The 21,483-nt window shown below is 49.6% G+C and overlaps 3 protein-coding genes across 3 annotated transcripts; all 3 read left to right on the top strand.

Moving 5' to 3' along the window:
- Window positions 1-1,422: 1,422 nt before the first annotated feature.
- Window positions 1,423-7,135, top strand: LOC141021928 (uncharacterized). The gene is made up of 5 exons (XM_073497783.1): window positions 1,423-1,692; window positions 1,779-2,094; window positions 2,183-3,049; window positions 4,353-5,617; window positions 7,112-7,135. The coding sequence occupies exons 1-5, from the start codon at window positions 1,423-1,425 to the stop codon at window positions 7,133-7,135; spliced, it is 2,742 nt and encodes a 913-aa protein (XP_073353884.1).
- A 1,189-nt stretch (window positions 7,136-8,324) lies between these two features.
- Window positions 8,325-16,637, top strand: LOC109745112 (probable methionine--tRNA ligase). The gene is made up of 17 exons (XM_020304246.4): window positions 8,325-8,574; window positions 8,690-8,834; window positions 9,065-9,218; window positions 9,301-9,456; window positions 9,592-9,822; window positions 9,896-10,039; window positions 10,846-10,936; window positions 14,053-14,159; window positions 14,243-14,357; window positions 14,531-14,649; window positions 14,773-14,838; window positions 14,921-15,049; window positions 15,132-15,275; window positions 15,353-15,479; window positions 15,733-15,950; window positions 16,043-16,144; window positions 16,247-16,637. Exons 1-17 carry the CDS (start codon window positions 8,460-8,462, stop codon window positions 16,475-16,477), a joined length of 2,394 nt encoding a protein of 797 aa, XP_020159835.1. The 5' UTR covers window positions 8,325-8,459; the 3' UTR covers window positions 16,478-16,637.
- Window positions 16,638-19,117: 2,480 nt separating this feature from the next.
- Window positions 19,118-19,930, top strand: LOC141021927 (uncharacterized). The gene has a single exon (XM_073497782.1). It carries the CDS (start codon window positions 19,118-19,120, stop codon window positions 19,928-19,930), a length of 813 nt encoding a protein of 270 aa, XP_073353883.1.
- The last annotated feature ends 1,553 nt before the right edge of the window (window positions 19,931-21,483 follow it).

Raw genomic sequence — 21,483 nt, 5'->3', positions numbered from 1 at the left:
AAGGTGCCACCTAAAGGGTTCTGGCGGCATGGCGGGGTTGCATAATGCAGCCGTGGTGACCATTGCCGGTGACTCGCGATGAGATCCTCGTGTCTCGGCTTTGGATTTGAAATTTCGTACATTATTTTCTACGCATCATGTCCATATACCTTTTTGTTGGAATAATTTGAAATGCCTAAATATGTGCACTGAGGGCAAGTGCATCAGTCGACCCACAAGCACCATTCGGATGCACGGTTGTTCTTCAAGCACCGAAGTGGATATCTTCTCGTGAAGGGCTATTGCTAAAGCTGCTGTGGTCTTTTGTTTTTATGGCCTCATTTTGTTGTTTTCTACTCTTTTTTGGGTCGTTAGGTTCTTTTGTTAGTGTTTTTGTTCTTGTTCAGTTTTACCTTTTGGTCTTTAGGTTTGTACTTTGTGATTTTTAACTTTTCACTGGTTCTAATAATACATGATGGCACACATTATATTGTGTTTGAGAAAAACAATATTAATAAGGATAAGTGACAGTGCACCATGATATATTTCCAGAAATTCAACCGAATTCCTTTACAATACAATACATGGCTCCTATTTTTTGCGTGCGATTATATGGCTTCTATGACTCCTATTCATAGGGTTGAAAAAACCCAAGAGCAATTAATTGAGGAATACTCCTTCGGGTGCCCCCACAAGGGCAACTTCAGGTGGGCTGGGAGCACGCCGCCGCGTGCCGCGCTCTGGGCGATCCCACCAGATTTTGTTTATTTTTATTTTTCTATACGTGTTTTTGGCTTTTAGATGATTTTTTTTTGTTTTTTGGCTTTTCTGTTTTCCATTGGTTTTTCTTAGGATTTGGACCAAATTTTTTCGGATTTATTTTTTGGGCTGAAAAACGCGTTTTTCGTTCCGCGAGAGGCACGGTCGTGCTTCTCGGAAAGGGAAAATATGTTTTTTTTTGTTCCGCAAGAGGCACAGGTTTCTCGTGGGGGCACGGATTTGCTTCAGTGAGAGGCACAGTCTTGCATGTCGGAAAGGAAAAACATTATATATTCTTCTTTGGGTTCCATGAGAGGCACGGTGTTAACGTATAACTTTGTATAGCTAATCTCGCGTATTCTGTTTGCATACGGTTGTACATATACGCGTATAGGGTTTATTTCTTGGTCTCCAAGACTTGTAACTCTGCTATAAACATATGAGCCGATCGCCCCTTGAGAGGCGTCTTCCCTCAAACTGTTTCACACTTATATGGTATCAGCCCTAGGTCCTAAAACCTAGCTTCCGCCGCCACCCAACCCTAAGCCGCCGCCGCCATCCTCCCTCCGCGCCGCCGCAGCTCCTTTCCCCTCCCCAGGCCGCCGCCATGTCGACCTCCCCCTCCACCTCCTCTGACTCGGGGCCTCCACCTCATCGACGCTCGGGACGCAGACCGTCGGGGCCATGATCCCATCCATCGCTTCGCCGGCGTCCCAGGCCGTCCATGTCACCAGCGTCAAGACACATGTCCCCGTCGTCCTCGACCTCCAGAAGTCCAACTACGCCAAGTGGCGTATGCTCATCACCGTCCTCCTCGGCAAGTACGACCTCACCGGCCACATCTCCGTCGTCACGCCGCCGGATGCCCGCACGGCCGACTGGCAGCGTCAGGACTTCGTCGTGCGCTCGTGGATCTACGGCTCCATCGGCGAGGACATCCTCGACACAATCATGGCCCAAGATTAGACCGCGTACGAGGCCTACACGCTGATCCGGAACCTCTTCCTCGACAATCAGCTCACCGCGCCGTCTAACTCGAGGCGGAGTTCCGGGCCCTCGTCCAAGGCGACCTCACCATCACCGCCTACTGCCATCGCCTGAAGGCCCTCTCCGACGCGCTCGCGGACGTGGGGCAGCCCGTGACCGACCAAACCCTGGTCCTCACCTGTCTCCGGGGGCTCAACCCCCGCTTCTCCGACATCACCATCCTCGTCACGATGCAGGTTCCGGCCCCCACCTTCCTGCAGACATGCTCCATCCTTCTCCTCCGCGAGAACCAGCTCGCCAACGCCGCCCCGGGCGGCCCCGTGCCGTCCCAAGTCGCCCTCTACGGCAACACCACCGGCTCCTCCACCGGTGGGAATTCCGGCGGCAACGGCGGCCAAGGCGGCCGTTGGTCGAAGAAGAAGAAGAAGAACGGCGGCGGGGGTGCCGCCAACTCCAGCCTTGCCTACCCCGCCGCCGCGCGCCGGACCGTGGATCTGCTTCAACCCCTACACGGGGCAGACACAGCAGATGCAGCCCACCTGGCGCCCCTACGGCGCTCCGGCTGCTCCCGCCGGGGGCGCCGGCCTCCTCGGGCCGGCCCCACGGTCCACCGCCCCGACACCGCCGTCTCGCCAGCCCACCTGGGTGCCCCCAGGCCAGGTCGCCTACACGACCCAGCTGGCGCCCCTGCATGGCCAGGCTTGGGGCACCAACCCGCCTCCACCCGCGATGCCCTTCCACCCCGCCGGCACCGTCCCGACTCCTTTATGGGACTGCTCCGCCCTCGTCGCCGCCCTCAACGCCACCGCCGCGCCCTCTGCCGCCGGCTCCTCCATGCAGGGCGCCTGGGTGATGGATTCCGGCGCCACCTCACACATGGTCTCCGACCCTGGTATACTCTCCACTTCCTCCCATCCTCCTCCTTCTCTTCGAGTCACTGTCGGCAATGGTGTTCCCCTCCCTATCACCGCCACCGGCCACGTCACTCTCCACACACCTAGTCACACCTTTTACCTCAACAATGTTCTTGTTGTTCCAGATATTATCAAAAATCTCCTTTCTACTCGTCAATTTACCATCGATAATTCTGTTTCTGTCGAATATGACCCGTGTGATTTTTCTATTAAGGATCTGCACACTCGGCGCGAGATCATTCGCTACGGTAGCCCCGGACCGCTCTACGAGTTCAAAACCAACACCAACCCCACCATCTCTCCGTTTGGACTCGTCGCCACCACCACCGCATCGGAGCTATGGCATCGTCGCTTAGGACATCCCGGTCGTGACTCTATGTCACATTTATCTTCAGAATTTGCTATTCCATGTAATAAAAGTACTCAAGTGTGTCATGCATGTCAACTTGGAAAGCACGTGCGTTTACCTTTTTCTAGATCATCAACAGTTTGTGTTGCTCCGTTCCAATTACTTCATTGCGATCTATGGACATCACCTGTTGCTAGTAATTCTGGTTTCAAATATTACCTTGTCATTGTTGATGATTTTTCTCATTTTATGTGGACGTTTCCCCTTCACCGGAAATCCGATACATGTGATATTCTCATCAACTTTGTCGCCTACGCACGCACACAATTCAACCTCCCCGTCATGTCCTTCCAGACCGATAATGGTACCGAGTTTGTTAACTCTACCTTCATCGAGTTTCTTGCACGCAACGGCATACACCTCCGCATGTCCTGCCCGTACACCTCCCCTCAAAACGGCAAGGCCGAACGTGCACTTCGCACGCTCAACGACATTACTCGCACCTTGCTGTTCCAAGCTTATATGCCTCCTGCGTACTGGGCCGAGGCCCTTGCCGTCGCAACCTTCCTGCTTAACCGCCGTCCAAGCCAAGCCTTGGACTTCCGGATCCCGTATACCCTCCTCTACCAAAAACCGCCTTCCTTCTCCGACCTCCGTGTCTTCGGGTGCCTATGCTACCCTAACCAGTCCGCCACGGCACCTCACAAACTCGCCCCTCGCTCCACCGCAAGCGTCTTTCTTGGGTATCCTGCATCACATCGCGGCTATCGGTGCCTCGACTTAACGTCACGCCGCATCATCATCTTGCGACATGTCGTTTTGACGAACACACCTTTCCATTCGCCACCACTCGCACCACTCAGTCTCCGGACGATCTCGATTTTCTCCTCGACTTGGTCGCTACGCAGCCGGCTCCCGCGGTCTCGCGCCTCCCGCAGGCCAGCCCAACATGGCGCCGGCCTCCTCGGCCCAGCCCGCCATGCATGGCTCGGGGTTTTCCACCCGGACGTCGATCGCCACAGCGCCTGCCTCACCCGCGCTGCCCCCGTCCGCGTCTCCCACCCAGTCCCCTTCTCCACCACCACCACCACCCCCTCTCCCTCCTCGTCGCTCTCACGGCAGCACCACCTCCACCACCAACACTCACACCATGCTCACTCGCGCCAAGCGTGGTATTTTTCAGCCCATTGATAAACTTAATCTCTCGGCTGAACACTCCTCTATCTCTCCTATTCCCAAAACATATCGCTCTGCTCTCCAGGATCCTCTTTGGCGTGCTTCCATGACCGAGGAGTACGATGCTATCCTTCAGAACCGCACTTGGACTCTTGTTCCTCGACCGGTTGGTGCTAACATTGTTTCAGGGAAGTGGATCTTCAAGCACAAGTTTGGTGCTGACGGTGCTCTCGCTCGGTACAAGGCACGGTGGGTGGTCTGTGGATCCTCGCATCAGCCTGGCATTGACTACGACGAGACCTTCAGTCCCGTCGTCAAGCCGGCCACGATCCGCGTTGTGCTCAGCATCGCCGTCTCACATGCTTGGCCGGTTCATCAGCTGGACGTCAAGAACGCCTTTCTCCATGGCGATCTCGACGAGGTTGTTCACTGTGAGCAGCCGCCCGGTTTCATCGACCCTACACGTCCTCACCATGTCTGCCTGCTCCACAAGTCCCTCTATGGACTCAAGCAGGCGCCCCGCGCGTGGTACCAGCGGTTCGCTCATCACACTCATCGACTGGGCTTTGTGGCTTCCCAGAGCGACGTGTCTCTGTTCGTGCTTCGGCGCGGCTCTGAGATGGCCTACCTGCTCCTCTACGTGGACGACATCATCCTCACTGCGTCCAGCGCCGAGCTTCTCCAGCACATCACCGACCAGCTTCACCGGGAGTTCTCCATGACCGATCTCCGGGACTTGACTTACTTCCTCGGGATCTCGGTCTCTCGGTCTGCTTCCGGGATGCTTCTCTCGCAGCGCCAGTATGCCATCGACCTTCTTCAGCGCGCTGGCATGATGGATTGCAATCCGTGTGTCACGCCCATTGACACCCGTTGCAAGCTCTCCGCCGACGAGGGTCCCCTCGTCACCGACGCCATGGAGTACTGGAGTTTTGCCGTGGCCCTTCAGTACCTGACGCTCACTCGCCCCGACATTGCACATGCTGTCCAGCAAGCGTGCCTCTACATGCACGCTCCCCGGGAACCTCATCTCAACCTCGTCAAGCGGATTCTTCGCTATGTTCGTGGCACCCTCGACCTCGGTCTACAGCTCCACTCCACACCGGCCGCCTCGCTCACTGCCTACTCTGACGCGGATTGGGCCGGCTGCCCCGACACCCGACGCTCTACCTCTGGCTACTGTGTCTACCTCGGTGACAACCTGGTGTCTTGGTCCTCCAAACGCCAGGCCACGGTGTCTCGCTCCAGTGCCGAGGCCGAGTATAGAGCCGTGGCACATGTCGTGGCTGAGTGCTGTTGGCTTCGCCAACTTCTTCTTGAGCTTCATCGTCCTCTTCCGTCCGCCACCGTTGTCTTCTGTGATAACGTCAGTGCTGTTTACATGGCATGTAATCCGGTCCAGCATCATCGCACGAAGCACATCGAGATCGACATCCACTTCGTTCGCGAGAAGGTGTCTCTCGGTCAGATTCGGGTTCTTCATGTGCCATCCTCACAACAGTTTGCCGATATCATGACGAAGGGCTTACCGACTCAGCTCTTCTTGGACTTTCGGTACAGTTTATGCATTCGACCAACGCACAAACTGCGGGGGGATGTTAACGTATAACTTTGTATAGCTAATCTCGCGTATTCCGTTTGCATACGGTTGTACATGTACGCGTATAGGGTTTATTTCTTGGTCTCCAAGACTTGTAACTCTGCTATAAATATACCGATCGCCCCTTGAGAGGCGTCTTCCCTCAAACTGTTTCACGCTTATACACGGTGCCTCTCGAAAAGGAAAAAAACATGTTTTTTTTTTCATTCCGCGAGAGGCACAGATTTATCTTCTCATGGAGGCGTGGATTTGCTTCCGCGACAGGCATGGAAAAAATGCATTTATTTTTTTCGTTTCGCGAAGGTTTACTTCTCGTGGAGGCCGCGCCTCTCGAAAAGGGAAGAAACGCGTGCCTATTCGGAAAGGGAAAAAGACCTGCCCCAGGTTCATTTTTTTCGTGAAAAAAAGTTCGTCGAAACCTATCAATATGGGATCTAGTTTGAAGATCTTGACGCGAGGGATCCAACGGTGAAAACGGTCGACACGCGGTTTAAGAGATTAAACATTTTGAATAAACAAATCTACGAAAAAAGAGAAACTCTGATGTTGCAATAAGTGGCGCACATGCAGCGCCACTGTCGCAACTTGGTAAGGTGGAAGTGATCTTTGAAAGAAGTACTCTTAATTAGTGATTTCGAAAAAAACCCCATGATTGAAACGACATGTCCACTTAGATCCTATATGTTTTTTATTTATCGAAACTTGTTTGATTACACCAAAGGAAACACAAACAATTGTTTGCATAAAGGTTGAGTGGATGGAAATTTCCCTACAAATTTTATTGAAATGGATTTTCTATAGAATTTAATCCTATGAATTAAACAACAAAAATAGAAAAAAAACATAGGAATATAATCCTCCAGAATCCTTATGAAATCCTTTGAATCATAGTAGTCTGAAAAAAATGTTCAGTTCAACATTTTAACCATGAGTGCAAAAAGAGGAGCTTTAAGATTCCAACTGCTTGGTCTGAAGGCTGGAGCACCGGTTCGTTCTATTGGATGGAGCATGTCTGGAAATCCATTTCGGCTCTTGAGAGCATATGCTCCTGCCCATCAAAAATGTATTTTTTCAAATGACAAAAAAATAGGAAAAAATAGATGTGATCATTGTCATACGAAAACACTACCTGCAAATTTTTAGAAGGAAAGCTTAGGTATTTTGATCTGTGCAAAAAAAAAAGTCGACCGGCAAATGTTACACTTCTTTTTCACCGAAGAAGCACCGTCATTCCGTTTCGCATGAAAATTAGCAAGCACACTTGTTACACTAACAAGAATATCTATGAAAAAAATTCAAAATTTTTAAATCTTATTTACTATTAATTTTGATTTTACTGTTTATTAGGGAGCATATGCACCCAAGGAATAAATTGCAAAAAACCACCATAATTGGGGACCCTAATTCAGAAAACCACCACCTTTCGAGTTTTTTTCAAATAACCGCCACGATTGTGCTGACAGTTTTCAGAAAACACTGATCGATCGATTAGAGCCGTTTGAGAACGAATCTGACGGGTAGGTCCCATTGTCAGGTCAACGTGGCATAGGCCAAACAGAGTGAGGAGACGGACGTTAGGTCCTGTTGAGTAATTTCCTCAAACACCTAGAGGGCATCCCGTCGGCCGCCTAGCTCGCCGGTGGCAGCAGTACAACACCGGCGGTGGCAGTGTAGGAATGGGCTGCGAGTGACCTGAGTGCGAGGTAGCGCGGCCGCGGGCAGAGAGGCGGCGCCGGACCGGGCGCCCATGGGGTAGTCGGGGCGCGGGGCAGATCAAGAGCTCGTGCTCTCGGCCATGGTGCTCGGGAGGTCGCGGTTAACGGCGAAATATGGGGGAAGGAGATGGCCCTCATGAGGGATCTCGGCGTCGGACCAGGGCGCCCACGGGGTAGTCGGGGCGCTGGGCAGAGTTCGCGTTCCTGCCATCGCTGCGGCGTGCACGTACTCTGTAGCAGGTGGTAGCTCGTGCCGCCTTGCATGGCCGCTGCTGATGGTCGCGTGCCCGGGCGCGGCCGGTGCTGCTGCTCGCGCGCCCGGGCGTGGCCGGTGCTGCAGCTCGTGCCCCCGTGCGTGGCTGCTGCTGCTGCTGCGCGCGTCCCCGTGCGTAGCCGTGGCCGCTGCACTTGCTCGTGCCCTTGCGTGGCTGCTCGCGCCCCCGTGCCTGGCCATGGCCGCAGCTGCGGCTCACATGCAGGAGCATAGATAGACGATGTGGAGGGAGATCACGGAGGCGGAGGCTCGCGAGCCGGCCGGCGGCTGAATCCGGTGGTGCGCCGGTCGGATGCAGGCGTGATTATTTCCCCTGTCAACGCTGGTGGAGGAGGAAGTGTAGAGGCTGACGTGCGGGTCCCATGTGCAGCTTACGATACAGGCCAAACACCGTGAGATTTCGGTGCCACATCATCACTTACATCGGGCCCCATCTGCCAGAAACGTTGTTAACATGTGTTTAGTAACCTGTCAGTGTTTTTTGAAAACTGTCAGCAGAATGATGGTGGTTATTTAAAAAAAATTGAAAGGTGGTAGTTTTCTGAATTAGGTCCGCGATTGTGGCGGTTTTTTACAATTTACTCGCACCCAAGAGCCAAAACGGCCCTGGGAAAGATAGTTTAATGGGGTCAACGAGACAGCGACTCACAGAAAACCATCGCTAATTCTCCTAACCCTAAACGGCTAAACCCTCTCGTCCCTCCCCATGGCGTCACCGCCGCCGCCGCCGAAGCTTCCGATCCCCGGTCGCCGCAACATACTCATCACCAGCGCTTTGCCCTATGTCAACAACGTCCCGCACCTGGGGAACATCATCGGCTGTGAGCATCCCTTCTACTGTGCTATCCCCCCCCCCCCCCCCCCCCCCCCCCCCCCCCCCCCCCCCCCCCCGGTTTTATCTTCTCTGATGGTTTCGATTTTGGTCGCGTTCTGCAGGTGTGCTCAGCGCCGACGTGTTCGCGCGGTACTGCCGGCTGCGGGGGTACAACGCCATCTACATATGCGGCACCGACGAGTACGGGACGGCCACCGAGACCAAGGCCTTGGAGGAGAAGTGCTCGCCCAAGGAGATCTGCGACAAGTGAGAGAGCCTTCACCTCTCGATGCCTTTTTAGTTTAATTTTGGTTTGTTTGTACAGGAGTTATGAAATCTATCCAACACTGCTTTGAATTGCCGCACATACAAGTACGCACGAAAGTTTCAGTTATCAACCTGTGATATGCTATACACCTAGTTAGTAAATTTTCCATACTTCATATGAATAATGAAAGCATTTTATTCGTAGTAAGCTTTCCCGGCTGAAAATGCAGGTACCATGTTATCCATGACGAGGTCTACAAGTGGTTCGACATAAAGTTTGACAAGTTTGGGCGGACGTCCGCTCCTGAACAGACAGAAGTCTGCCAGGCAATTTTCCATAAATTGATGGAAAACAAATGGCTCACAGAGAACACCATGCAGCAGGTACAGCTAATTCCTTGCCCGACCTTGCATATATTCATCTCCGCATGTTGTTTCTGTTATGCAAAAAATTTCTGCTTTGCAGCTTTATTGTGACACGTGCGAGCGATTCTTAGCCGATAGGCTTGTGGAGGGGAAATGTCCGACAGAAGGCTGTAACTATGAAGCAGCAAGGGGTGATCAATGTGAAAACTGCAGCAAATTGTTGAACCCAACTGAGTTAATTGATCCAAAGTGTAAGGTAAGCATACACAATACTTTTTGTAACATATTTAGTTGTGTTCGGTGTATCATTGTGATTTACCTGAGCACACGAGGTGTGTGCCGCGTGAAACTGCATATGATGAGCTTTCCTGTGCTGTTTCTGTTTTTGTAGGTCTGTAAGAATGCTCCACGTATTCGTGACACAGATCACTTATTCCTGGAGCTTCCTCTATTGAGTGATAAGTTGGTAAACTATATTAACAACACTTCAGTAGCTGGTATGTGGAGTCAAAATGCTATTCAAGCAACAAACGCATGGTTGAAGGAAGGGTTAAAGCAACGCTGTATCACCAGAGATCTTAAATGGGGAGTTCCTGTTCCACATGAGAAGTATAAAGACAAGGTTTGGGCATATCAGATATGAATATATTTCTGCTGTTATGCGTTTATCTTATCTCATTTCTGTTTTTTTGCAGGTGTTTTATGTCTGGTTTGATGCACCAATTGGGTACATATCTATCACAGCATCATATACGCCTGATTGGGAGAAGTGGTGGAAGGATCCTGATAATGTAGAGTTGTTCCAGTTCATGGGTAAAGATAATGTGCCATTTCACACGGTATGATGCCTATGATATGGTGAACATCTCCTTTAGTTATTCAAGTTTGTTTTGGCACAAATTTAGTAGTTATTTGGCTTCATGTTTGGTTTGTGCCCAAGTTAGACATACCAGACAATTTACTAGCCAAAATTTTGGTCAAGCTTTTCCTTGCCCATGAGTTGGGCAATATGGCAAGAAAGATGAACTAGAGTTACCAAAAGAGGCATTGGCAAGCCAAAATGTGTCAGCCATCCAACCAAATAACAAAGTTTTGGCCATGACCAAATAATTTGTAGGGTAGGTTTTGGATACCATCCAAACATAGCACATATATTTGTGTATAAAGTTTTGTTTAACTGCCAAGTCAGGACAATAGTACTTCCAGCCACAAGTGGATTTGTTTTCACCACAAAATACGACTGAAAAATGCAAATTATGATTTCTTGCTGAATATTTGACCCTCCATTCAGTCGAGTCCTGTGATTGTTTGACATTATTTTTTATAAGGATATTTTGTTTTATTTTATAACCAATGGTTAAATCAATCACGCAAGAGCTACAAGCACACAAATCCATGTATGTAAGGGCCAGTTGCATTTGATGTGCTTTAGCTAATTCCGGCACGAATTTTCTGTTATACCTCATAAAAGGTTGCTTTCGTTTCAAGTAATTAGTTCTTTCAGAAATCGAAAAAAGTCCTTTAAGAAGCCAGTCTGATGCGAGCTGTATTGAAATGTATGGATAGCATATGTGTATACTGACTTTCTTTTAATGCCTGTACTTTTTTCCCATGGAGTACTTATTTGTTTAAAGGTAACTTTCAGGTCATGTTCCCTTCAACACTACTGGGAACTGGTGAAAACTGGACAATGATGAAGACCATAAGTGTTACTGAATATTTGAACTATGAAGCAGGTACTTTCCGCATTTTTGTTTGAACCTAACGCTTGATTGGTGCATAGTTCATGCTAGTCATTCATACTTGGTTATTGCTTTCTTATTTACTTGAGCTGAAATTCCTATGCTTTCTAGAGATTTATGAGTAAAGCATATCCGGCTACATCTATTTACACCAAAGAAATACCCGTTCTGTTTAGAGCAACTCTAGCAGACCCCGCATCCCGCCGACCTGCAAAACACGTTTGCAGTTCGCGCAAAACAGCTTTTGCGGGCTGGCTCGGGCTGGCACAGATGCAGACCCCCCAAACGGATCCGTAAAAAGGCATATTCGCGGAATATGCTATTTTACGGGTCGGCTATGCGGGGTCTGCTCTTTGCGCCGCTGCATCCCGCATATCATCAGCCCGCAAAAATCAAATCCAACATAATTCAACAATCGAAAACAAACTGAATTATTCAAATCGAACATAAAACAATAATCATCCGCATTACAATTAATTATTCAAATCACCGTAGCAAACTTAAATAATGCAAATACAAAACTTAGTCACTTGTCATGAATACAAATACAAATGAATACAAAAATTAGTCACTGTCCAGCCCTTTGCCAATGGTGCTCAATGAGATCTTCCTGAAGTTGAAAGTGTGTGTCTGCATTTTCAATCTCCTTGTATGTCTGAAGAAAAACTCTAATGCGGTTTGGGTCTCTTGCTGGTTTGACACGGCTACCCACATTGTCGTAAAAGAATTCTAAGTTCATTCCTCTCTCATCTTCAAGAATCATATTGTGCAGAATAACACAGCATGTCATGATGTTCTTCAAGGTTTCTTATCCCAAAAACGAGCAGGACCACGGACAATGGCAAACCTAGATTGCAAAACACCGAATGCTCTTTCAATGTCTTTTCGGGCTGCCTCTTGCACCCTTGCAAATTCACATTGTTTTTTTGTTTTGGGTTCTTTGATGCTCTTGACAAATGCGCACCAAGGAGGGTATATACCGTCTGCAAGATAGTACCCCTTTGTGTATTCATGCCCATTGATAGTGTAGTTGCAAGCAGGAGCATCACCACTAGCAAGCCTAGCAAACAAATGAGAGCGTTGCAAAACATTGATATCATTGAGAGTGCCCGGCATACCAAAAAAGCAATGCCAAATCCATAAATCCTCGGATGCAACGGCCTCTAGCACAATTGTTGCATCACGAGACTTGCCACAATACATTCCTTGCCAAGCCTTGGGGCAATTTTTCCAATTCCAATGCATACAATCAATGCTACCTAGCATGCCAGGCCAACCTCTCCTCTCATTAGCTGCCATCAATTTCTTTGTGTCATCTTCATTGGGTGCCCGAAGATACTCAGGACCAAAGACACGGACGATCACTTTCGCAAATCTACGCACAGACTCAATTGTGCTATCTTCACCAATGCGAAGATACTCATCGGCATAGTCAGCCGGAACGCCATATGCAATCACCCGCATCGCTGCGGAGATTTTTTGATATGCACTAAATCCCTTTAAGCCCGCGGCATTTCTTCTTTGGGTAAAATACCGGCAATTTGCCTCGCAAGCTTCAACAAGTTTCACAAAGAGGGATCGGCGCATTCGGTACCTTCTGCGGAAGAGGTGTGCAGGATAGGTAGGATTCTCCGCAAAATAATCTTGCATCAACATCTCGTTCCCAAGATGGCGATTCCGAGGAATGCACAGACGCCCGACAGTAGATCCTCGCCTCCTCTTCCGGTACTCGTCTTCATGCTCCTTCATGGCAAGCGCCATGACTAATGTTTGCTGCCGGAAGGTCGCAAGCATGGTCTCCACATCCGAGTTGTCCGAATCGGATAGCAAGAACTTCTCGCACGGGGTCAACTCCATCTACACGCACACCGGCGCGTCAATCTACCACACAGCTCGCAAAAATCACAAAAAAGAGACTAACCGGTGGCGGGTGATCCCAGGCGGCGACGAGGGGGGTGCGCTCGACGGTGGTCGATCCCCAGCGGCGGCGGCAACGGGGGAGGCTCTTCTCGCCGGATCCGGAGGGGCGGTGCAGCGCACCGGCGCGGGAGGGTGTGGGCGGCCCCGCGGAGCGATTCCGCCCGCAGATATGGCCGGAATCGCCGGCGGCGGGCGGGCGGAAGCAAGGGTGGGCGGCGGCAGAAGGAGGGGGAAAAGAGCGCGGGGCTGAAATGTCCCTCCCGCCAACTGCTTCTCTGTGATGCAGGGCACCGCAGCCGCGGGGGCGAAACCCGCATTTTCCCGGGTTGGGGTCGGGAATTTGCCGCGCCCCCTAAAAATTTTTGCGGGCCGGGGCGGGATGCGGGGTCTGGTCGGGCAGGCTTTCCGGCCCGTACCCGCATTTTGGGGGTTATTTTGCGGGTCGGGGCCGGATGCGGGGTCTGCTAGAGTTGCTCTTACCCCCTGCAATTGCAGAGGCTCATCGACCTGGGCTTCCCGAAGTACAATTCCTTTTACCAGAACATATTGCCCACTGCCCAGTATTTGGCCCATGCTTGCACTGTGTGCTGTGGTGCATTGTGATGCACTTCATGCTGCAGAAGTAGTCGACACCTTTCTCAAGCCTCAACACTTCTCTTTCTTCACAGGTGCCCAGAATGACTAGCTGTGTGGGTTTGTGTTCGTATATTATTGCTTTGTACTCCATTCCTAAATATGAGACCTTTTAGAGATTTCACTATAGACTACATACGGAGCAAAATGAGTGAATCTACACTCTAAAGTATGTCTATATACATCCGGATGTAGTCCATAGTGGAATCTCTAAAATGTCTTATATTTAGGAACGGAGGGAGTATTTAGCAATGGGCCCTGTTTTCATTATGGGTCATGCTCACTGCTCCCTTGTTCTCCTGCCACCAGAGAATATTAACATGAAATTGGATGAATGGTTTGAAGAAATCTGGTTATGCCGTTATGGCACTCTAGTTTGTTTATCCTTTTTGCTTGGCTAAACATATGTCTATGGACTAAGATATGTTCCAGCAAGATCAAGACACTGTTATGCATGGGCCTGATTCAAACTACTCTGAAGTAGATTCATATGTGATATTGACACATTATGTATGTTTATTCCCTTGATAATAGCTAAATATTCCTCACATCTATAGGAAAATTTTCCAAGAGTCATGGTATTGGTGTCTTTGGCAATGATGCGAAGACTACTAATATTCCGTCTGAAGTATGGCGATACTACCTGCTTATGAACCGCCCTGAGGTTTGTATAGACATTTTGTTCAATAGATTTAAAATATCTGATAATGGCATTCATTGCAATATTTTTCTGTTTTGGGTGTTCAGGTATCAGATACACTGTTCACTTGGGCTGATTTACAAGCTAAATTGAACAGTGAGTTGCTGAACAACCTAGGAAACTTCATCAACCGTGTGCTAAGCTTTGTTGCCAAACCAGCTGGTTAGTCACTGGAGAATCTTGCACCTGACATCTAACTGTCTAGAAGGATTATCAGTTGATTTCTTTGTTTTAGAATTTATCTTGATTATCTGTGATTCGCTGCCATACTATATCATCATTCCTTATCTTCCACACTTTTGTTTAAGTTGATTTTTGATCTGCTTTTCTGGTAGGAGGCGGATACGACTCCATCATACCTGATGCTCCTAATGCGGAGTCACATCCATTGACCAATGCACTTGCTGAAAAAACTAATAAATGGGTTGAACAATATCTTGAAGCAATGGAGAAGGTAATTAATTTACTTGAACCATGTGAAATGGCACAAGTTCCTGCATTATCTCTCTAGTTTTATGTTATTTCATTGTGCCAGCTACAAGGATCTAAAACAGAATGCTCACTCCTTTCGCTACAGGTTAAACTGAAACAAGGACTGAAGAGTGCGATGGCGATTTCTAGTGATGGAAATGCATATTTGCAAGTAAATATATTTCTTTGTCTTGCTTTCCATTTGTGTTTTTAAATAGCACTGTTATATCTTATCTTTGCTTTGCTGAATACAGGAGAGCCAGTTTTGGAGGCTTTATAAGGAAGATCCAGCAACCTGTGCCATCGTAATGAAAACTTCAGTTGGTGTTGTCTATCTCCTTTCCTGTCTGCTGGAGCCTTTTATGCCTTCCTTTTCTAGAGAAGTATAATCCTCATTTTCATGTTTCAGAGTTTCTATTAATAGACCCCCTTTGCCTGAGCTTACTCTTATGTTTCTTTCTTAAGGTGCTGCACCAATTAAATATGTCCCCAGATGAAGATCTGTCATTCTGTGATGATAAAGGAGAAACTGCCAAGGCAAAAAGACCCTGGGATTTTGTATCAGCGGGACATAAAATAGGGAAGCCAGTCCCTCTATTTAAGGAACTGGTGCGTATTTGCATTTTGATAGAAGAAATTTGTTAGTTGGCCATGCTTTTATATTTCGCAACTTTGAAATAATGCAGAAAGATGAACAAGTCGAGGCGTTTAGGATTAAATTCGCTGGCAGCCAAGCTGAAAGGATCTTGAAGGAACAAGCTGAAGCCGAGGCCAAGAAAGTTGCTGAAAAGCTCAAGGGCACAAAATTATCTGGTACTTACGAAATTCTTGCTATATATTTTTGCGTGAATTACATGGGATAACAGTTTTTTTTTTCTGTGGCAATCTATAAACAGGCTTCTCTTTGTGGCTCAATTGTGTGCAATTTGTATGTTTTCCTGAAAATACTGGTGCAGAGTGCGCCGTCTTTCTTATGTTTGAAGCGCTCTTGAGTTACCTTCTGCTGAACCAGTTTCATAACTTTAGAAATTCACTGGCCAGTTTTCTTCTCTTGCTTTTGTATCAGAGGGAAGTTCAAAGAAGAAACAATCTGGTGGTTCGAAATCAAAGACAGCAGAGGAAGTCTCAGTTGCCAAGCTGGATATTCGTGTAGGGCTTATCAGAAAAGCAGAGAAGCATCCAGATGCTGATTCACTTTACGTAGAAGAGATCGATGTTGGAGAAGAGGCACCAAGAACAGTGGTTAGCGGCCTTGTCAAATTCATCCCTCTTGAAGAAATGCAGGTCTGTCTTTCTTAGTATCATTTGTAGTCGCGAGATTGGTATGCTGATTGGTCCTACCTCCCTAATTTGCAATTTATGGTACGAATGAGCAGAACCGGAAAGTGTGTGTGCTCTGCAATCTTAAACCGGTGGCAATGCGCGGTATAAAATCACATGCTATGGTTTTGGCCGCATCGAATGAGGACCATACAAAGGTAAGGAACGTTTGGCTCTCGTGTGCTCTTTGTTTGATAAATCATCATGAATGCACAGTGGCAGCCACTTTGGTTTGTGGAAACTGACATTTGAAATTTTAGGTTGAGTTGGTTGAGCCTCCAGAATCCGCTGCTGTTGGGGAGAGGGTGACCTTTGCCGGGTTCTCTGGTGAGCCCGAGGCTTCTCTTAATGCCAAAAGCAAAACCTGGGAGAAGTTGTCCGCTGATCTGCACAGCAACGGTGAGCTGGTGGCGTGCTACAAAGATGTTCCATTCACAACTTCGGCTGGAGTATGCAAGGTCAAGACGATAGCGAATGGGGAGATTCGCTAGGCACAGTGCCCAATCTGCAGTCTGACTGAATCGCTGTCTGATTTCATTGGAAGTTAATATTGCTGATTTACTCTCTTTTTTGAAAATTTTGACGTGTTTTGAGCACTGCTCTGCACACCGTTGTGATTTAAAGCATACATAGAAGAACGCTTGTTGTGTACTTTCGGCTCAACCTCGGGGGGCAATCTTTAGCTCGGCCTGTTTTCAGCTGAACCTAGCGCTAGCCAGCTTTAGCTCGGCCCGTTTTTAGCTGCACTTGGGGCCTGTTCGGAAGTCCGCTGGCTTCCAAAAGTGGCCAGCTTCTCTGGGAGCCAGCGCTGCGTTCGGTAGCAGGTAACCCCGGGAATAGTTTCAAATCCAGATTGAAACCAGGCCAAACTATTTGACTAACCTTCCAGCAACCAATCCAACCCAATCGAAATATTGAGGTCTAGAATCCAAACTGAACCAAGCTAGGTGTAGTTTCCAACCAAACCAATCCAGACCGTTTCATCTTTTTGGATTTAATCCATAGTTTGAAACCATGGACAAGCTGGTGTTGGTACGTAACGTGAAGGTACTGGTCATCTGCGTGGCCGTCCGTGCGCTTAATGGAGAGAGACACGGTCTTGATGCTGCTAATCGCCGGTCGTGCGCTTCATGGAGAGAGAGAAACAGCGTCATGATCGACACGATCAAATGAAGGCGGATATGGAGGGAAACACGGCCGTCGGATCTCCAGCGGCGGCAAAGGCAGCCCAGCGACACCCCAGCGGCTACAGCATGGAAGCTGGCTTGCGATGCGCTGGTCTCGGGCGCTTTTTTTAGGAGGCTGGTCTCGTACGCTCCTAGACTGGTGGCTGATTTGTTTCTGAGATTACAACTTGAAACGATTTGAGATGGATTAGTCTGTGGCAGCATGCATGCCTTGATGGGGCGTATCGGGCCGTCGGACTGGAGGATTCCACCTATGGATCAAGGCACGGTGGCGAAGACGCGCACGCCGGTGGTCACCGCGGTGGCAACCGGGGCTGGAGAGAGCAGACAGATGGCTGCAGAGGCCGTGTTGGTGCCTCCTGTGGCGCATGCTGCCACAGAAGATCCGGGCAGGGACGGTGGGGCCACTCCCCCGTCCGCTGCGGTGATGTCGAGGATTGCGCAGGTGGCGCCAAGCGGACTTGCGGTGGTGGCTTTTGACCATGGAAGGACCGCGGATCACGGGCCAGCCAATACCGAGCCCCAGTTGCTGATCCAGACAGAGGCAGATCCCGAGGCGGCTGATAAAGTGGATAAAGTGGGGGAGGAGGCGAGCCAGCCACGGGCTGGCAGCGAGGCCCCAGGGGATCCCGAGGCAGCAGCGATTGCTGGAGTCCGTTAGCCTGGTTGATGCGTTGGGGGTTGCGATTTCGGCCAATCAGGGCGCACCTGAGGGACTGGCGGTGGACCGGCCTGTTGGGGCTGCGCCGGACCAGGACGGCGCGAGGATTCCCCTGCGGTGCCCGACAAAGTTGCAGATGGATGGGCCCCGCTGGATGATTTGCTGCAGCTAACGACAGAGACAGGAGAGGTGGGTCTGCATGTAGATGCGCCTGTGGTGGGTCCTGAGCTACAGGAGTTGCAACCCGCCATTGCATGCACGGATGTGACTACGTACAATGCATGCAGGAGATTTTGAGTGGCGATTTTGGCGCGGTGGACTGTGTGGATGTGTCGCAGCGCCATGCTGGGCATCTCTCGGCCAAGGAGATTGCCGCGCTTGGAAACATCAAAACTTTTTGCGTCGGGTTGCTTAAGAAACTTGCGCCGCCACTCCTTAAGGAGTTCGAAGGACTAAGAGGAGTAAGGACTGGACAAGATCCGTTCACACCGCGACGCACGACTCGGTCTGTTTGCTCCGGTGGATCCAGGAAGACTAAGGCTTCGGCTGCCGAAGCGGTGCTGCTCAAGACGTTGGGCTTTGACTGTGATGATTTGGCCGTTTCAGAGGACGCGCTAGGTCAGCTGCGTACGGTTTTCGACTCGCCGCTTCAGGAGCCACAGTTGAGGGCCATCGCCGCCATCTTTGGGAAGGCAATACCGCTCAATCTGGCAGGGGAGGCAGGGATGGACGAGCCTATTATGGCGCAGTAGGTGCGAGGGCTTCGATGGTGTTGGAGTCATCCTTGTCCGATGTCTTTCAACGCCTTGGAGTTGGCGTGTTGGAATGTTAGAGGCCTTAACAACCCGGCCAAGAGGAAGGCACTAAGAGGCTTTGTGGACTCTGTTCGTGCGGCGATTGTATGTATATTAGAAACTAAGCTAGAGGAAGTGAACATTTATGTAATCTTGCAATGCATGGGACCGAACTATGATGGTTTTACTTACTTACCGACGTCGGAGACGAGAGGTGGCATTTTTGTGGCTTGGGACACCACAAGGGTGCTTGTGACGAACTTTGTCAATGACTCACATTGCATCACGGGTTTTGTCTCGCCTAAGGAGGGGACACCTTGGTGGTTAACCGTAGTATATGGGCCGCAGGAGGATGAGCAAAAAATAAATTTCTTGAATGAGCTTTCGGAGAGAAGATCACTATGCCCGGGTCCATGGCTAGTGATTGGTGACTTCAATCTTATCCTTTACGCGGCGGACAAAAACAACCCGAACTTAGATCGGAGAATGATGGGGAAGTTCAAGCGTTTTGTGGACAACAATGTGCTCAAGGAGCTCTTTTTGCATGGGCGCAAGTTCACGTGGAGTAACGAAAGGGAGACGCCCACGCTAACCAAGATTGATCGTGCGTTCGTTTCTGTTGACTGGGAACTTGATCACCCGGAATGTTTGCTGCAAGCTTTGTCCACCGAGTACTCGGACCACTGCGCTTTGCATCTCACACTCCATGAGCCTATGCATTATAAAAGGAGGTTCCGTTTTGAGAAGTTTTGGGTCAAAATGGATGGATTTTTGGACGTCGTGAAGGAGGCTTGGACTTGTGACCCCGGCATCACGGAACCTTTCATGCGGCTAGATATCATGCTGCGCAACACAGCTAGAGCTCTTGCCGCATGGGGTCAAAGGGAGATTGGAAATATCAAGCTGCAGATTGCCATAGCGAATATCGTTATCATGCGGTTCGACTGCGCTCAGGAAAACCGTAGGCTTACGGAGGAGGAAAGATGGCTTAGAAGAACGCTGAAGCAACTTGTGCTAGGGTTGGCATCCCTAGAGAGGACCATCGCTAGACAAAGGTCGAGAATAACATGGCTTCAAGAAGGGGATGCTAACACGCAATTGTTTCATTTGGTGGCTAATGGGAGGCGAATGAAGAACTACATACCTTCTTTGAGCATGGAGGGGGGCACTATCACTGATCAGAAAGGCAAGGATGAAGCCTTTTACAATGCTTACAAGAATTTGTTGGGCAAGGACGTAGCTCGAGAGTTCATGCTCGATTTGGAGGGTCTTGGAGTTGCTCACGTTGACCTCTCGGAGTAGGACCGTATGTTTACAGAGGAGGAGGTTTGGGCAGTCATCAAGGACTTACCCTCGGACAAGGCACTGGGTCCGGACGGGTTCATTGGCTTGTTCTTTCAAAAAGCTTGGGAGGTTATCAAGGCAGATCTCATTGCTGCAATTCATAAGCTTTTCCTTGTGAATGGTAGGGGTTTTGGGCGGCTAAACCAAGCTTTGATCACTCAACTGCCGAAGTCTCTAGATGCGTGTTCGGTCTTTGATTTCCGGCCGCTTAGCCTTGTGCACAGCATGCCCAAGATTGCATCTAAGCTTCTTACAACGAGACTTAGACCGCGCATGGGGGAACTTGTCCAGGTGAACCAGTCAGCATTCATCAAGGGGAGATGCTTGCATGATAATTTCCTTCTAGTGAGGCAAATGGCACGTTTGATGCATAGAAGGAAAGCAAAAGGAGTGTTGCTCAAGCTCGACATCACTAAAGCCTTTGACTCCTTGGCGTGGCCGTTCTTGTTTGAAGTGTTAAGAGCCAAAGGTTTTTCAGAGCGGTGGATTTCTTGGGTCGCAACTCTTCTTACTACAGCTAGCTCCAGAGTGATCGTTAATGGCTGTGCAGGCGACAATTTTATGCATGCTAAAGGCCTGAGGCAAGGGGACTCGATCTCACCTTTACTCTTTGTTATTGCCATGGATGTACTTATGCATATCAGTATCAAGGCACATGAGGCTGGAGTGATGAGTACCATCAATGGATGTAGCCCAGTGCAGCGACTGTCCCTGTATGCTGATGATGTGGTTCTTTTCATCAAACCCACACGGCCGGATCTCCTGTTTGTCAAAGAAACACTTACCATCTTCGGAGTAGCATCTGGGCTTAGAGTGAATTTTGCCAAATCTGCGGCTATCATGATTCGGGCGGAGCCTGAGGACGAGGAGATTGTGAAGTCGGCGTTGCCCTAGAAGATTGTCACCTTCCCATGCAAATATCTAGGATTGCAGTTAAGCATTTGGCAGCTGAAAAGGTCGGAGTGGCAGCCGATGGTGGACACTGCCCTTCACATCTTGCCGGGATGGAAAAGGGGTTTGGTGACTAGACCCGGCAGGCCGGTTCTTGTCAACCAAGTCATGAGAGCACGCGCTACTCACCACCTCATGATTGTGGAGGCGCCAAAATGGGCTCTTGAAAGAGTGGACAAAGGCTGTCGGGCTTTCTTCTGGGCCGGGACTGAGGAAGTTAAGGGAGGCAAATGTGTAGTATCTTGGGCGAGAGTGTGTAGGCCAAAGCACATGGGAGGACTTGGCGTCATTGATCTACACAAGCATGACATTGCCCTCAGATTGAGATGGGAATGGCTTAGACGCACGGATGCCTCCAGGCCGTGGCAAGGGCTCAGCTTGACCGCGGACAAACCGGTTGTTCAAGCTTTTGGAAGCTTGGTAAAATGGAAGGTTGGAGCGGGAGACAAAATTTTGTTTTGGAAAGATAGGTGGCTTCATGGTGCAACCATCGCGGAAATTGCCCCTCTGGTCGCGATGTCAGTTCGTACGCAAGTTGCTAACATGAGACTTGTCCGAGA

This window comes from Aegilops tauschii, chromosome 4, assembly GCF_002575655.3.
Source record: "Aegilops tauschii subsp. strangulata cultivar AL8/78 chromosome 4, Aet v6.0, whole genome shotgun sequence".
Classification (NCBI taxonomy): domain Eukaryota; kingdom Viridiplantae; phylum Streptophyta; class Magnoliopsida; order Poales; family Poaceae; genus Aegilops; species Aegilops tauschii.
Note: the sequence above shows the minus strand (reverse complement) of the source record. Positions and strands in the feature narration are given on the sequence as shown.

Coding starts and splice junctions, on each gene's coding strand:
- LOC141021927 (XM_073497782.1), top strand. CDS start 19,118: ATGGGGAAGTTCAAGCGTTTTGTGGACAACAATGTGCTCAAGGAGCTC.
- LOC141021928 (XM_073497783.1), top strand. CDS start 1,423: ATGATCCCATCCATCGCTTCGCCGGCGTCCCAGGCCGTCCATGTCACC. Junction 2,095..2,182: donor CACCACCGGCTCCTCCACCG/GTGGGAATTCCG, acceptor CGCCAACTCCAG/CCTTGCCTACCCCGCCGCCG. Junction 5,618..7,111: donor TCCACTTCGTTCGCGAGAAG/GTGTCTCTCGGT, acceptor ACTGTTTATTAG/GGAGCATATGCACCCAAGGA.
- LOC109745112 (XM_020304246.4), top strand. CDS start 8,460: ATGGCGTCACCGCCGCCGCCGCCGAAGCTTCCGATCCCCGGTCGCCGC. Junction 8,835..9,064: donor CCCAAGGAGATCTGCGACAA/GTGAGAGAGCCT, acceptor CTGAAAATGCAG/GTACCATGTTATCCATGACG. Junction 10,040..10,845: donor ATAATGTGCCATTTCACACG/GTATGATGCCTA, acceptor GGTAACTTTCAG/GTCATGTTCCCTTCAACACT.